The 13,084-nt window shown below is 53.2% G+C and overlaps 5 protein-coding genes across 5 annotated transcripts; 2 read left to right on the top strand and 3 right to left on the bottom strand.

Moving 5' to 3' along the window:
* Positions 1-1,320: 1,320 nt before the first annotated feature.
* Positions 1,321-2,066, bottom strand: HRG_07356 (DDE superfamily endonuclease domain-containing protein; the record flags this gene model as incomplete). Its single annotated transcript, XM_044865827.1, has 2 exons — positions 1,321-1,708; positions 1,744-2,066. 2 exons carry the CDS (start codon positions 2,064-2,066, stop codon positions 1,321-1,323), a joined length of 711 nt encoding a protein of 236 aa, XP_044718791.1.
* Positions 2,067-6,769: 4,703 nt separating this feature from the next.
* Positions 6,770-7,284, bottom strand: HRG_07355 (helix-turn-helix, psq domain-containing protein; the record flags this gene model as incomplete). Its single annotated transcript, XM_044865826.1, has 2 exons — positions 6,770-7,015; positions 7,066-7,284. 2 exons carry the CDS (start codon positions 7,282-7,284, stop codon positions 6,770-6,772), a joined length of 465 nt encoding a protein of 154 aa, XP_044718790.1.
* A 287-nt stretch (positions 7,285-7,571) lies between these two features.
* Positions 7,572-8,228, top strand: HRG_07354 (uncharacterized protein; the record flags this gene model as incomplete). Its single annotated transcript, XM_044865825.1, has 1 exon — positions 7,572-8,228. The coding sequence occupies one exon, from the start codon at positions 7,572-7,574 to the stop codon at positions 8,226-8,228; it is 657 nt and encodes a 218-aa protein (XP_044718789.1).
* A 98-nt stretch (positions 8,229-8,326) lies between these two features.
* On the top strand, positions 8,327-9,657 carry HRG_07353 (MULE transposase domain-containing protein; the record flags this gene model as incomplete). Its single annotated transcript, XM_044865824.1, has 3 exons — positions 8,327-9,063; positions 9,134-9,407; positions 9,466-9,657. 3 exons carry the CDS (start codon positions 8,327-8,329, stop codon positions 9,655-9,657), a joined length of 1,203 nt encoding a protein of 400 aa, XP_044718788.1.
* A 1,280-nt stretch (positions 9,658-10,937) lies between these two features.
* Positions 10,938-11,986, bottom strand: HRG_07352 (Metallopeptidase, catalytic domain protein; the record flags this gene model as incomplete). The annotated part of the gene is made up of 3 exons (XM_044865823.1): positions 10,938-10,999; positions 11,064-11,700; positions 11,765-11,986. 3 exons carry the CDS (start codon positions 11,984-11,986, stop codon positions 10,938-10,940), a joined length of 921 nt encoding a protein of 306 aa, XP_044718787.1.
* Between the last annotated feature and the right edge of the window lie 1,098 nt (positions 11,987-13,084).

Below are 13,084 nucleotides of genomic sequence, written 5' to 3'. Positions count from 1 at the left end.
TTCTGCCTACGACTAATTCTTTCAATGTAAGCGTCTTAGGTTTGGGCCACACGCAGATGCCACACCCAGTCGATGCAAACGCTCCAAGTAATCATTTTATGGTTAGAAGCGCGACGTAAAGGTGCCCCCAAAAGCATTAAAAGAACCCATGCCTTCCGTGGAAACCATCTTGCATGTATGACCTGTCCAGTTACAAGTTAATTCATGCAGATTTCCACCAGTCGCTGAGATATGTCCCAAAGGACTTTCCCGGACTCCCAGAAGGGTTCGTTAAGGACTACCCGCTTGTCTCGCCCTAGCATTAACGCTGTAGGGAGTGTCCAGACATCCAGATATGTCCTACTTACCTCCACAAACGAAGCATCAATCGGATTCCAAACTGTGGGGGGGACGAGCTCACCGCAGACGACTACAGTTCTCATGGCAGTAACAGCGGCGAGCCGAGTATGCATTGGCGGCTGTTCCGGCGTACGGCACCCCAACCTAGGGAAAAGGAGGGGCAATCACTCATCACTCTTATGGTAGAGCGTGCAAGAAAGCAACAGTCAACCCCAGACAAAGGTTTCAGCGAGGCGCCTCGATTCATCTTTCAGTATGCTCAAGTCACATGCGACCGCGTGAAAGCTTGAGCAATTCTGTCGCCACGAACAACTCGCCGCAATATGCTCACGACCGAGTTGACCCACTCACTTAGACTTGGACCCGTGTTGAAAGGTAGCAGGGGGCGCTCACATCCGATGTTGTTTGAATCGTCGAGACACATCGCATGATTCGGTGACCCGAGGGCAGTTCCCCGACAAGTCTCGCATGAAGGCAAGCGTCATGTAAGTGCCAGCCTGTGGAACCAACGTTTCTTAGAGGGCCTAGTTAAATAACCACCTCCTCCCACTAATCTGCCACCCAAAAGTGGGTCAATGTGGCGCACCTTTAAGGTAAAGGTGGCGTAACGCAAAAACCTCCCTGGCACACAAGGCACGCCGCGCAACATCACACAGTCAACCGTAAGTGAAGCTTTTCGCGATATCTTAACAACGCCTTAATCGGTTGCAACGCCGTTATCACCGCCGCGCCGCCCCGTCACGACCGTGCCACCCACGTCACCGTACCACTCGCCGCTATGGAGTCCATGAGCACTGTGTTCTCTACCATGCCCCACCCCCCTTTCGGTAACACCCACCTTTCGGTAGCGCAATTGAAAAATTCTCCACCAAAAGTCTACCATTTGAACTACATGAAATATGATCAGAACTTAACATTATAAACACAAAAAATATATCATTCCGTAGAGAAATGGACGCTCTTATATGTACCGGCGCTTTTTTACCATTCGCCCGGATCTGGTGGTGACTGGAAGGGCTTCGGTGCCACCTTGACTTCAATCACTGAAGCTGTCTCCACCTCTGAGACCGCCTCCTCCTCTGTGTCAGAATTCAGCACAACGGCTATCTCTTGGCTTTTAATTTGGGGAATGGCTTCCTCAGCCACCAAAGCTTCACTGAGAGTCATGAACCGTCTGTTCGGGTTCGGAATTGCTCTCCTCTTCTTGCCTCTCTGCAGCCGGGCCACTTCTTCCTCTAGCTTCGCGATTCTGTTGCTGTGCTCGGCAAGCGTCTGTTCTTGGGCTTCAAAGCCTCTAGCTATCACGGCGTATCGTCTCCGGGTGCCAGGAGTCTTGTTCTTTCCGAAATCGCGAATCTGGCGGCTGTTTCTTGGCGTATCATCAGAACCAAAAATGGCGCGGACTTTGGAGACGTCTCTACAATGTCCGCGTGAATTTCTGGATGCCGCAATGCCTTGGATCGTGAGATCGGCCAATTCCCAGTGACCCTCCAGCCGGACAATATATTCTTTGCCGTCATTCCAACCTCGCGCGCTTTAGCATATGCCCGTATAAAATTGACCTTATGAACAGGCGCAGAATCGGTCAAACAGGTCAATTTCTGAAGTTCTTTCCGGTAAGCTGCCTTGGAGGCATTGAATACACCGTTATCTAACGGCTGGAGGCCATGAGAGCAGTGGGCAGGAAGGTAACAGCAATAAACGTTGTTCAAAAAGCATGTGGCCATCCATGCATCCTGGTCTCGGTTAACAGTAATTCCTACAGAGGTGGATAAAGAAACGCACCGTTGCATGACTTCCATGTCCATCTAATATGATCAGTCTAGCATCTGAGGCATCGGCTGGTCGCGTCTGGGGCAAATAGACCCTCTCAAGCCACTCAATAGCGATATGGTTGTCCGTCCATCCGTTGGGCGACGTTATGTAATGCCAGTCGGCTATTTTGCCGAATTCCGTCAAGAACCACTGTTTCTGAAGCTCTTTGCCCTTAAAGATAATGCCAGGGTAAGGACACGGCCGTCCGCGGTGATAGCTTCAATAAATGAGGTCCAGTTGCGGGACTGTGGCCCTTTCAGAAGGGCCTTCCGTTTTGGGTCTGCACTCCCAACCACAAGACTATCCAAACCTGGCAAAAAGAGTCTGGTTAGTAAAAGTAATGAAAGACAATGTCACACATAGGATATCAGCCTCCAACAGTCTGACCCCCTATTCGCACAGTCCGTTTCCACATTTCCCCACAGAAACTTCTAGGAGGCATCATCAACGCATCAGTGGCTTCCAGATGATCCGATCAGATGCTTCCATTCACTACCATTCCTTCCATTCTCATATTCAGGCAGTCTATAAAGATCTCGCCTCTTTCCCACCTTAGATAGCAGAATCAAGAGTCTTCCAGTCCCTGATCTTTATGCCCACTTGCTCATCCTCCGTGCGATAGTTATGAGCCCGGTCTGCCACTGACTGGGTATCTTATTCTTGTTCACTCCGCTGCGCAGAATAGCTTCCACAATGAGCTCAGCTCTAGATCTTGATGGCTCTTCCAAGGGCACCGTGCTCAACGGCCCTTGCGACTGGAAACAATGGATTTCTATCATCAAGAAATTCGCCACGTCCCACAGTCTTTGGGACTTTCTGGACCCTGCCGTCAAGGAGGGTAAGCCGGTTCTTCAGCAGCCAGTTGAACCAACATTCCGACAAATCAACCACGAAGCATCTGATCTCGTGGATCTGACCTCGGAGGAATTTCGCCGTCTCGAATTCCTCCACACCCAATACCGCTCGAAGCTTCAAGGGTATAGGGATCAAGTGAAGGCACTCGCCAGCCTTCAACAACACATCGTCAAGACCATCGGCAACTACTACAGCACCATTGCCGAGGAACACGACGTTGCAAAGCAACTTGCCTTGCTTCAGGCTCGTGTGGCCCCAACCGACTGGGCACTCGAGAGGAAGTTGTTCAGCGTTATCGTTCCACCCTTCAGTCGCCAAACAGGACCAAGATCGAAGCTTGGGTCACCCAATGGCAGAAAGTCCTCACTGAGGCAAAGCAATTAGGGCTTCCTGATGTCCAGGACCTTCGCCCTACCCAAGATTTCCTACAGGCTGTTTCGTCCATCAACGCCCCATTCACAGACTATTGGGTCAACAAAATGGAAGACGAGGCCGTATTCGGCAAGCCTGAGTGGAAGACCGACTTCCCGGACGGCATTAAGATCAGTGAGATCTTTGAACGAGCTCACCGAATCAAGGCCGCCAACAACAGCAAAGGATCATTCGAGCTGCCTTCCAAGGCAAGGAGAGAAATCGGAGAGGAAAGAGGACAAGCCTAAGTGGTCTTCAAGCAAGAACGCTGATGGTGTTCCTATGTGTGTCTGCGGAGAATATCACCGCTTCGTAGATTGCTTCTATCTCATCAAATCAGCTCGGCCTGATGGCTGGACTCCTGATCAGAAGGTTGAGAAGAAGATCAAGGAAATCCTCGACTCCAATCCATGGGCAAAGAAGATGACGGAGAAAGCACAAGACTTCAAGAAGAAGGAAATGGAGAAATCGTCCGACTCCTCCGTTAAAGGCACAGCGTTTGCCGGTCTTCTACCAGCTCCTGACAACACACCGCCTCCTCAACACCTCCATCAACCAGTTTCTCGACGGGAAAGGCAGTCTACCCGCTGTATGACTCCTTTATCCTTGATTCCGGATCAGACACACACATTTGCAACAACCGATCCCGTTTTCTTGACTACACCGCCCTTGCAGAGCCAAAAGAGCTCTTTGCAGGCGATAGTCAACTTCAGATCCTTGGCTACGGCACAGTCCGTATGAAGCTTGAAGAAGGAGGACTTTTTCAGCTCAACGAAGTTGCCTTCGTGCCAAAATTCCACACCAACATCGCATCCTCGACCGCTTTCTTGCGAGGGATACAACTGGAATCCACTATCTGGACGCGTCTCTAAAGACGATCAGATTATATTTCATACGAAACGCCGCTTTCGTCAACCGGTCATCGAGTTCAACCCGATTAAGGAGGACTCTCACGCCTCCAACTTCACATCTTCATCTGCACCTCGCGCAGTGAAAACAGCAGATGCTACGCTTTGGCATAAGCGCCTAGGCCACTTGAACGCTCAAGCCCTAGAGCGTCTTGTTGAGAACACGACGGGTTCGAAGATCAAAGGCCCAGTTACCATCGATTGCACCGCGTGTTCCTTGGGAAGGAAAGAAGGTCGTCTCTCGCCGAACCCTCAAAACCGAGCCCCAGACCATTCTGGAGAATCTACGTTGATATCTTCAGTATGAACACCTCATTCAACGGCAAGGAAGCTGTTCTTCTTATCAAAGATGAATTTACAAGCATGATCTTCATCTACCTTCTGAATGACGCGACACAAGGGTCCGTTATGACTGCTTTGAGAAACCATGAGGCAATGATTCAACGCCAATGGAATCTCAATATTTGCATTATCCACCGTGATAACGATCGTTCTCTTCAGAGTGCGTATGAGAGCTGGATCGAGGAAAGGGGATTCAAGATGAACCTTCTGCCCCTTACACTCCGCTCAAAACGGCTCTGCAGAGCGATCTGGGGGTAATATCTGCCCAGGCCAGAACAATGGGAATTGATGCCAATTTACCATCTGATCTTTGGCCAGAGACTTGGAAAGCAGCAGTGTTTTTGCACAACAGATCGCCCATGCAGAACCACAGCTTCCGAACGCCTTTCCAGCTGCTTCATCAGTGGCTGCGAGACAACAACAGAGACATAGGCTACCAGCAAGACCAGCCTGACATCACGTTTCTCAAGGCATACGGCTGCAGAGCCTATCCTTGACACCCCAGGCCCTTCAGAACAGACAGAAGAAGGACCTAAAGACCGACCCTCACACAGAAATCGGTTATCTCGTTGGATATGATTCCACGAACATTTTCAGGATCTGGATTCCGTCCACATCAGAAGTCCGAAGGGTCCGAGATGTGACCTTCAATGAAAGCATCTTCTATGACGGAAATGATCAGCCACCAGAACCTATCCCACAGCGCGTGGAAGTACAGCTTCCAGCCCACATCGAGGACGAGTCGGATTACGAGGAAATCCCCACTCAAATCGATGAACCTGAACCTGACCCCGTTGAGCAATCTCCTCAACCTCAGACCAAGGAGACGCCACCACGATTGTGGTACAACCCGAACCATCTGATCGCGAGGACTCGGATGATCAGGATGAGTTTCATGACATTCAGCACCCATATCCGACACCGGACCCCGGTCCGAGTGACTCTCAGCCACGGCGCTCAGCCCGCACTCCAAAGCCTCGCAAGCTCAGTGCTTTTTCGACCAACACTAAGGGTCAATTCCACAGCTCTTTCTTTCTCGGCAGAGAAAAAACTTCACAGACGACACCTTCCTCCCGAACCTACGACGTATAAGGAACTTCGCACCCACAGATTTGGTCCTCAGTTCAGAGAAGGAGCCCACGCCGAGTGAAAGCACTCCAACAGAGAGGAACCTTCAGAGCGGTCCCCAGAGACCAGGTCACGGGCAAGCTTTGCCACTTACCTGGGTCTTTAAGTATAAGTTCGACAAGCATGGCTTTCTTACAAAGTTCAAAGCCCGTCTTTGTGTTCGAGGAGATCTTCAACAGCTAGGTGACAAGGACACCTATGCAGCAACCCTTGCAGGACGTTCTTTCCGGATTCTCATGGCCATCACCGCCAAATTCGACCTTGAGACCCGACAGCTCGACGCAGTTAATGCCTTCACAAACGCCCTCTTAGAAGACGAGGAGGAGGTCTATGTAGCCTTCCCAGACGGATACTACAGACAGGGATGGGCTCTTCGCCTCATGCGAGCCCTCTATGGCCTCCGACGGTCCCCTCTTCTTTGGCAGAAGGAACTCACTGCTGCATTCAGAGAGCTTGGTCTTACACAGTGTCCCGACGAACCCTGCATCTTCCAGAACGACTGGCTCACTGTTTTCTTCTTCGTTGACGATATTGTTTTCCTCTATCGCAAGGAAAACGAGGACGCAGCTGATGAGATGGTTGCAGCCCTCAAGAGGAAGTACGCGATGACAGACCAGGGGAATTACAATGGTTCCTTGGTATCAGACTCTACGTTGCTAGGGATCTAGTTTCTTTCTTCAGTTTGCACTGCCCACTAGCCAGCACAACCTGGGGGGGTATGTCACACATAGGATATCAGCCTCCAACAGTCTGACCCCCTATTCGCACAGTCCGTTTCACATTTCCCCACAGAAACTTCTAGGAGGCATCATCAACGCATCAGTGGCTTCCAGATGATCCGATCAGATGCTTCCATTCACTACCATTCCTTCCATTCTCATATTCAGGCAGTCTATAAAGATCTCGCCTCTTTCCCACCTTAGATAGCAGAATCAAGAGTCTTCCAGTCCCTGATCTTTATGCCCACTTGCTCATCCTCCGTGCGATAGACAAGCCAAATACTCACCAAAGCCAGACATAATACCGCCTTCGTCAACATTCACGGTATTTTCTGGTTTAATCCATCCATACTCCTTTTCCCTGATATCGAAGAACCAGTGAACCGCCCGAGGCGTAAAAGCATTAAATCGGTTAGCTTCCTGACGTCTCCCACGCTTGTTCTTGATGTCCGGATGGCGATTGATGAATTTAGAGACCCAGTTGCGCCCCACTGTCCGCTCGTTGTTCAGTTGCTTTATAAGAGCCTCCACACATGCGCGGATCTGACTGTGGGAGGAGCATAGCCGAGAGACTCTTGGCGGAGGATCCAAGAAACCAAGCGAGCTTCCTGAGACTTACTCAAGAGTTGACGAGGCTGGATCTGATCAGCCAGGGCTACCTGGCCTTTGAGTCTGTCGGAAATAGACTGCTGAGGTATGTCATACTTTTGGGCGGCGCGGTACTGCGACAAGCCGTTTTTTGTGACATCAATTATCGCATTAGCCATAATATCCTCCGTATAAATACTCGAGGCCGCTTTAAGGTCATTTTGGTCATGTGGTGGAGGAATAACGAGAAGAATCATCGTCAGGAGGCGGAAGGAGATTAGGGGTTGGATGGTAATTTCGCGTGCAAGGTACGCACAGGCCGCAGACCCTGTACAAACATTCAACCATCGAAAAGTAGAATTCAATCAATCCACTATCTACTCCAAGTGACGGCTTGTGAATATCTTCAAAGCTGGCTGGAATCCGTGTAAGTGAAATTGATGGTTTTTGGTGGGGATATTTTCTAATGCGCTACCGAAAGGTGGGTGTTACCGAAAGGGGGGTGGGGCATGGTACCACCTACGAGTCCGAGGCCGAGGCTACTCGTGCCTGCAAGACCGTAGGCTGGGAGATAGGCTTTGGCCTTAGGCGCCGGAATGCGAAGCCTTCGGCTCGTGCGCCGACCTATGTGTTGCTCGTCTGCACGAAGTACGGCCCGTACGTTGATAACCACGACCCAGGCGTACACGAGTCGAAGAGCCGGCCGAACACATCGTCACAATGCACCGACTGCAAGTTCGCCCTTGGGCTTAAGAAGCAGCCTGGAGCGGGAGGCGGCTGGACTGTGCAGCCTACCGCGAAGTGCGAGCCTCACAATCATCCCTTTACTCCAGCTATCACACACAGCGGCTTCCGTGCCGAAGTCATCAGCCAACGCCGCAAGCATATAATACACTTATACAACTGCGGCCTCCGCCCATATCTCATCGCGGCACACCTTCGTGGCCTAGTCCACGAAGACCCTAGTCTCGGCGGCATACAGGGGGCACACATCGCGAACGCCCTCGCGGCACACCGGCGCGAGGAACTTGCCAATCGTACGCCCATACAATTCCTCTATGACCTTCTCAAAGACTCGTCCTTCGGCTTCTTTCGCGATGCACGTGACGGGAGAATCGGCTAACTGCCCTCTTTGTGGCCCCGCGCTCTGGCATCAACCTTTGGCGTCAGTTCTGGCACGCCTTGCTGCTTGACTGTACGTATAAGACCAATAGGTTCAGGATGCCTGTCCTCAACTTCTGTGGCTCCACGTCAGAGAGGAAGACCTTCTCTATAGCCGCTACGTTCCTCACAGGAGAGACAGAGGGTCACTACCAGTGGGCCCTGCAGTGCCTCGTTGAGCTAGCTGTACAGGAAGGAATTCCTCTGCCGCGGGTGATAGTCACGGACCGGGAGCTTGCGCTTATGAATGCCCTCCTTTCTATCCCGGAGTTAGCTGCAGTGCTTCACCTACTGTGCCGCTGGCATATCAACAAGAATATCCTTGCGAAGACGAAGGCCCATTTCCCTGGTCCAACGAAGGAAGGCAACCGCACCGTCAGGGCCCCCGAATTCACAGCCTTCCTCCAAGACTGGGCCAGCCTCGTCAACGCCCCTGAAGATGACCTCTTTAACACACGGCTACCGGCGTTCAAGACCGCTGGGCACCCCCCGGCCGCTGTGGCATACGCTATAAATACGTGGCTAGACCCCTGGAAGGAAAAGTTCGTCTTGTGCTTCGTTGACCGGCATAGGCACCTTGGCCATAGGACTACTTCTATTATAGAAGGCATGCACTCTACGATGAAGAGGTTCCTCTGGTCCTCAACGGGCGACCTGACCTCTGTTTTCCAGCGCCTACAGGCCTTCTGGAGGCATCAGGCAGAGGAAATCTCAAGTCACCAGCAGGCCACTGGCCACAAGGTTGCAATAGCAGTGCTGCAGCCACTGTTCTCGAAAATCCGGCCCAATTTGGCTAGGTGGCCACTCCTACAGATAGGGGCTGAATGCCGTGCTGTGCCGAGGAACGTTGCCGCTACCGACGAAAAGGCGGAACCGCCTCCTGGCCGAGTTGATGAACCTCGAGAAAACCACCCGCCGCGATGCCTCCGAATTCGAGGTCGTTGAGGCTATTGAACGTGCCGAAGCATCGCCGCCTTCCACAGCGCCGGCCGCGCTGCCGGGCACGAAGAAATCCACTCGCAAGCGCAAGGCTGACGGCAAGGCCGCCGGCAAAGGCAGAGGCAGGCCAGCCGCTGCTGCTGCTATTGCTGCTACAACCTCCACCGCACGCGGCAGAATACCTTCGTCAACACGGCGATTCGTACGAGCCGGGCACAGCTGCGCCGAGAAGCTGGCAAGATAATAACTCTGACAATGAGCTTGCCGACGAGACCCAGGGCACAATCCACGTACGTATAACGCAGGCAACACAGCCGGCTTCACAGTGGACCTCACAGCGGGTCACGATGCCTTCACTTGGGAAGAAGCAGAGGATGAAGACGACCCTTTGGCAGGCGACTGTGACTTTGATACGATGGAGCGGCTTGATGAGGCTAACGCCCTTGCGCTAAGGGAGATGGCGGAGGAATGCCCTTTATAGCCCTTGTAGTTATAGTGCTCTTGAATTGACGATGCGGGTCTAATGACTCCTAGAAAAGTGGCATTTCTATGTGTTCTGTGCATCGCGGCCGGCTTCACTTGCGTTGTGTGCCTTGGGCCTTGTGCCTTGGGTCTCGTTTGTGCACTGGGGCCGGCCGGACGTTGTGTGCGGCGATGCGCCACATTGACCCACTTTTGGGTGGCAGATTAGTGGGAGGAGGTGGTTATTTAACTACCCGTTAAGTAAAGAGTTATCCATTCCTACTTCATGTTCTCTATCGTCTACTTACGCCGGGAAAGATGAACCAGCCCGCCGTCATCAGTCTCAGCCTGATTTCCTTCGCGACGAGAAATGTGCACCAAGCCCGAGCTATCAGCCTTCGGCTGTCCATCTTGACGCCGGGATAAGTGAACTAAGGCCGGATCGGAAGTCTCAGCCTTCTCACCCTCATGTCGGGAAAGGTGTACGAGACCAGACTCGTTGATATCCCCCTCAGTCTCCGCCCTGGCAGAGAGGGCCCCCGTAAAGCCGTCTTGGCCACTCGGGTCCAGGGAGTTGTTAGATCCATCAAAAGTTGAAGGCGGGCCGGAGAGTCCAGCTTCTTGGCCTCCGGGTTGCAATGAACCGCCTCCAATTGATGGGCCCAGAGGTGGTCCGCGACCCGAGTCCTGGGGACCTCCTGGAGAGAATGATGAGTCGGGGGGACCTTGGCTACCAGGGCCCTGGTCACCGAGGAAGCCTTGGTTGCCCCCGAGTTTGTAGGAAAGACTTGTACCGGGGTGATGGGGAGCCCTGGAATGGATCATTGCCAGGTCCGGAGGGTCTGAAGGGTCCCTATTGCCGGTTTCTGTGGGAGGTTGAAGATTTGGCCCTGGAACGCTTCCCTGTTTAGGACGGCCGGAACCAATTCCGGTGTTAGGTAGGCCTCCGGTGTTTCCCCCTCCGCCTTTGTTGTTGCCGTTGCTTCCGTTGCTTCCGTTGCTTCCGTCTCCATTGGGAGACTGGGGAGGGCTCGGGTTCTGAGGACTGTTGGGGCCCTTGCTTCCGTTGGGGCTGTCGGGAGACTGGGGAGAGCTGGGCTTCTGAGGACTGTTGGGGCCCTTGCCGCCCGATGGGCCCTTTTGACCAGTTGAGGATTCTTGGGACCTTTGTTCGGAGAGCCATTGCCAATGCCGCCTCCACCAGTGCCGCCGCCGCCGCCTTCTTGGCTACCCTTCTGCGTAACGGGAACCTTTTGATCTTTGATTCGGCTCATAGCAACCTGTCGCATTCGGTTGCACTGCTCTTGGTTAAAAGAGTACTGCTTGCCCGGTCTATGAGATTTGCCATGTTAGTTGTCTCGGCGGTGTTGGAACAGGTGGTAAGGAAGAGACATACTGCGAGACGGGCTCCATGATGTTTCCCGCATTTTGGCGTTTAGTAAATACGCCCCCACCACCAGCGGAGCCGCCAAAAGGGCCACCGACCGGGCCGCCGCCCTGGCCACCCCCTTGGCCACCGCCCTGCCCAAAGTGAACTTCTCCGAACCAGTGTCCCGCTTCGTGCGTAGAAGTAGTCGCGGCTCCGCTGGCGTCACCGTCACCACCGCCGCCGCCGCCTCTGCCGCCATTGTCTTTTTGACGTCTGAATAGACGGCCGAATAACCTGCCCGCCCCTTCTTGGCTCCTCCGCCGCCATCGGCATCGTTGCCTCCGTTGTGCTTCGGTAGCGTGTCAGTGGCAACAACGCAGCCATCCTTGCTGCCAACTGCTTGGGCAATGTTGGTTTGGGGTTGTGGAATAACGCAGACGCCTTTGACGCCAGCGCCCTGATTGGTATTTACGTAGACAATGTTGAGGGTGCTCGTGTTGCCTGTGTGAACCTGGGATTTGAGGTTGTCCATGGCAGCGTTATCTTGCAAGCCCGCCTGGCAGCGTTGATCTTGGGTTTGGGAGACGTTCTGAAGATTGAATTGGATATTGCACATCTTATAGAAGGAGTTCATCTGGTCCACGGCGTTTTGAGCAACGTTGTCCTGCAAATAACACGTCAGCATCGCCAGTTATGTGGCAAGAAGCCCCGACGGGGTTTGTTCTCACAGAAGGGCAGTTGGCGCCCGAACAGCAAAAGGTCATGGCCGCGCCAAGCTCAATTAGCTGATTGTCATCGGGCTGCGGCCGCTGACGCTTGAACATCATGCGCTCCTCCGGGCTGAGATCCCGGGTCCCGCACGAATGTCCGGGCTGGCTACGGGTGTCAATGGTACCAGCCATAGTGACCGAAGCCATGACGCCCGTCACGATAAGTGGCAGCATGGCCATGGCGGCGACGAAAGAAGATGCAGCTAAGCGCGCGTGCGCGAAAACAAGGGAGTCTTGGTAAGAAAGGAATGTAGAGAAGATAAGCGAAAGGAAAAGTTCGAAAACGGCAGTGTTGTCGAGACCTGCTTGATTCTAGTCTTGCACGCTGCGATCGGGGACTCGGGGAGGCTATCCGGTTAAATACACCATGCAAACTTGCCGCGGAACAATGTAGTAGACCACACATGATAGCCCCGGTCCTGGCAGTTTCGGTTCCGGTCCATCGATCCTGGGGACAAGGGACATACGCTGGCTTCATGACACAAGTCCACAAGACTCAGATCGTGCCGGCAAGCCACGATCTCCACTTTATTTCGCCCTCGTTCGCCGGCCCTGAGCTGCAAGGCCGCACTCGGTGGATCGGGGGCGGGTTCGGCGCACAAAGTGAAAGTCAGGACCCCGGTTGGGCGGAGCCGAGGACCGAATCACGGAGGGCTGTTGCATTGTTTTAATCACGTTGATGTGGTTCTGGGCTGGCTGAAACTTGGCATATCCCGAGAGGATAGAGAAGTGGGTTATCGTTTGGGCGTTGCAGAAAGACCTACCTTTGTCACGAATAGTAGGGCCAAATAGGCATAAAGTTAGTATTTCAGAATCGTCCGGTGCTGCTCCATTTTCCCTTCTGTTCTCTGTGTCTGTTCCTTCCTTCCTCGCCCTTTTATTCCTGGCCACAATCTCGATCTTCTCCGTCTGCCTCACACCTCCGTCAATCGTCGGGGGTGGCTGCGCCCCCCCCCCCACTTTTTCCTAGGACACCGTCCTGACGGCCGGGCTGACTGTCTCAGCCGACGCATCAGAAAGCAGGCCTGACGTCCTGGCTGACTGTCTCAGCAGGAGCATCAGCAAGCAGGGAACCTCTAGAGGTCCTACGAGCGGCTTCGCAACACACCCCCTTAGTGACGGCCAACCAGGACGTTGCTAGAGATGCGGAATGTCGTGCACGACTCATCTCTCGCCCTGGGCCTCTTTATGGCTATCACGGGATGTATCACATCTCGTAATTCTTCAAGCTTGCCTCTCTACTCAATCGTTCCTTTATCTCCTCAAGCCCAACCATTC

Source organism: Hirsutella rhossiliensis (assembly GCF_020360975.1).
Source record: "Hirsutella rhossiliensis strain HR02 chromosome Unknown scaffold00008, whole genome shotgun sequence".
Taxonomy (NCBI): Eukaryota; Fungi; Ascomycota; class Sordariomycetes; order Hypocreales; family Ophiocordycipitaceae; genus Hirsutella; species Hirsutella rhossiliensis.
The sequence above is the reverse complement of the archived record's forward strand: the minus strand, read 5'-3'. Positions and strand labels throughout refer to the sequence as shown.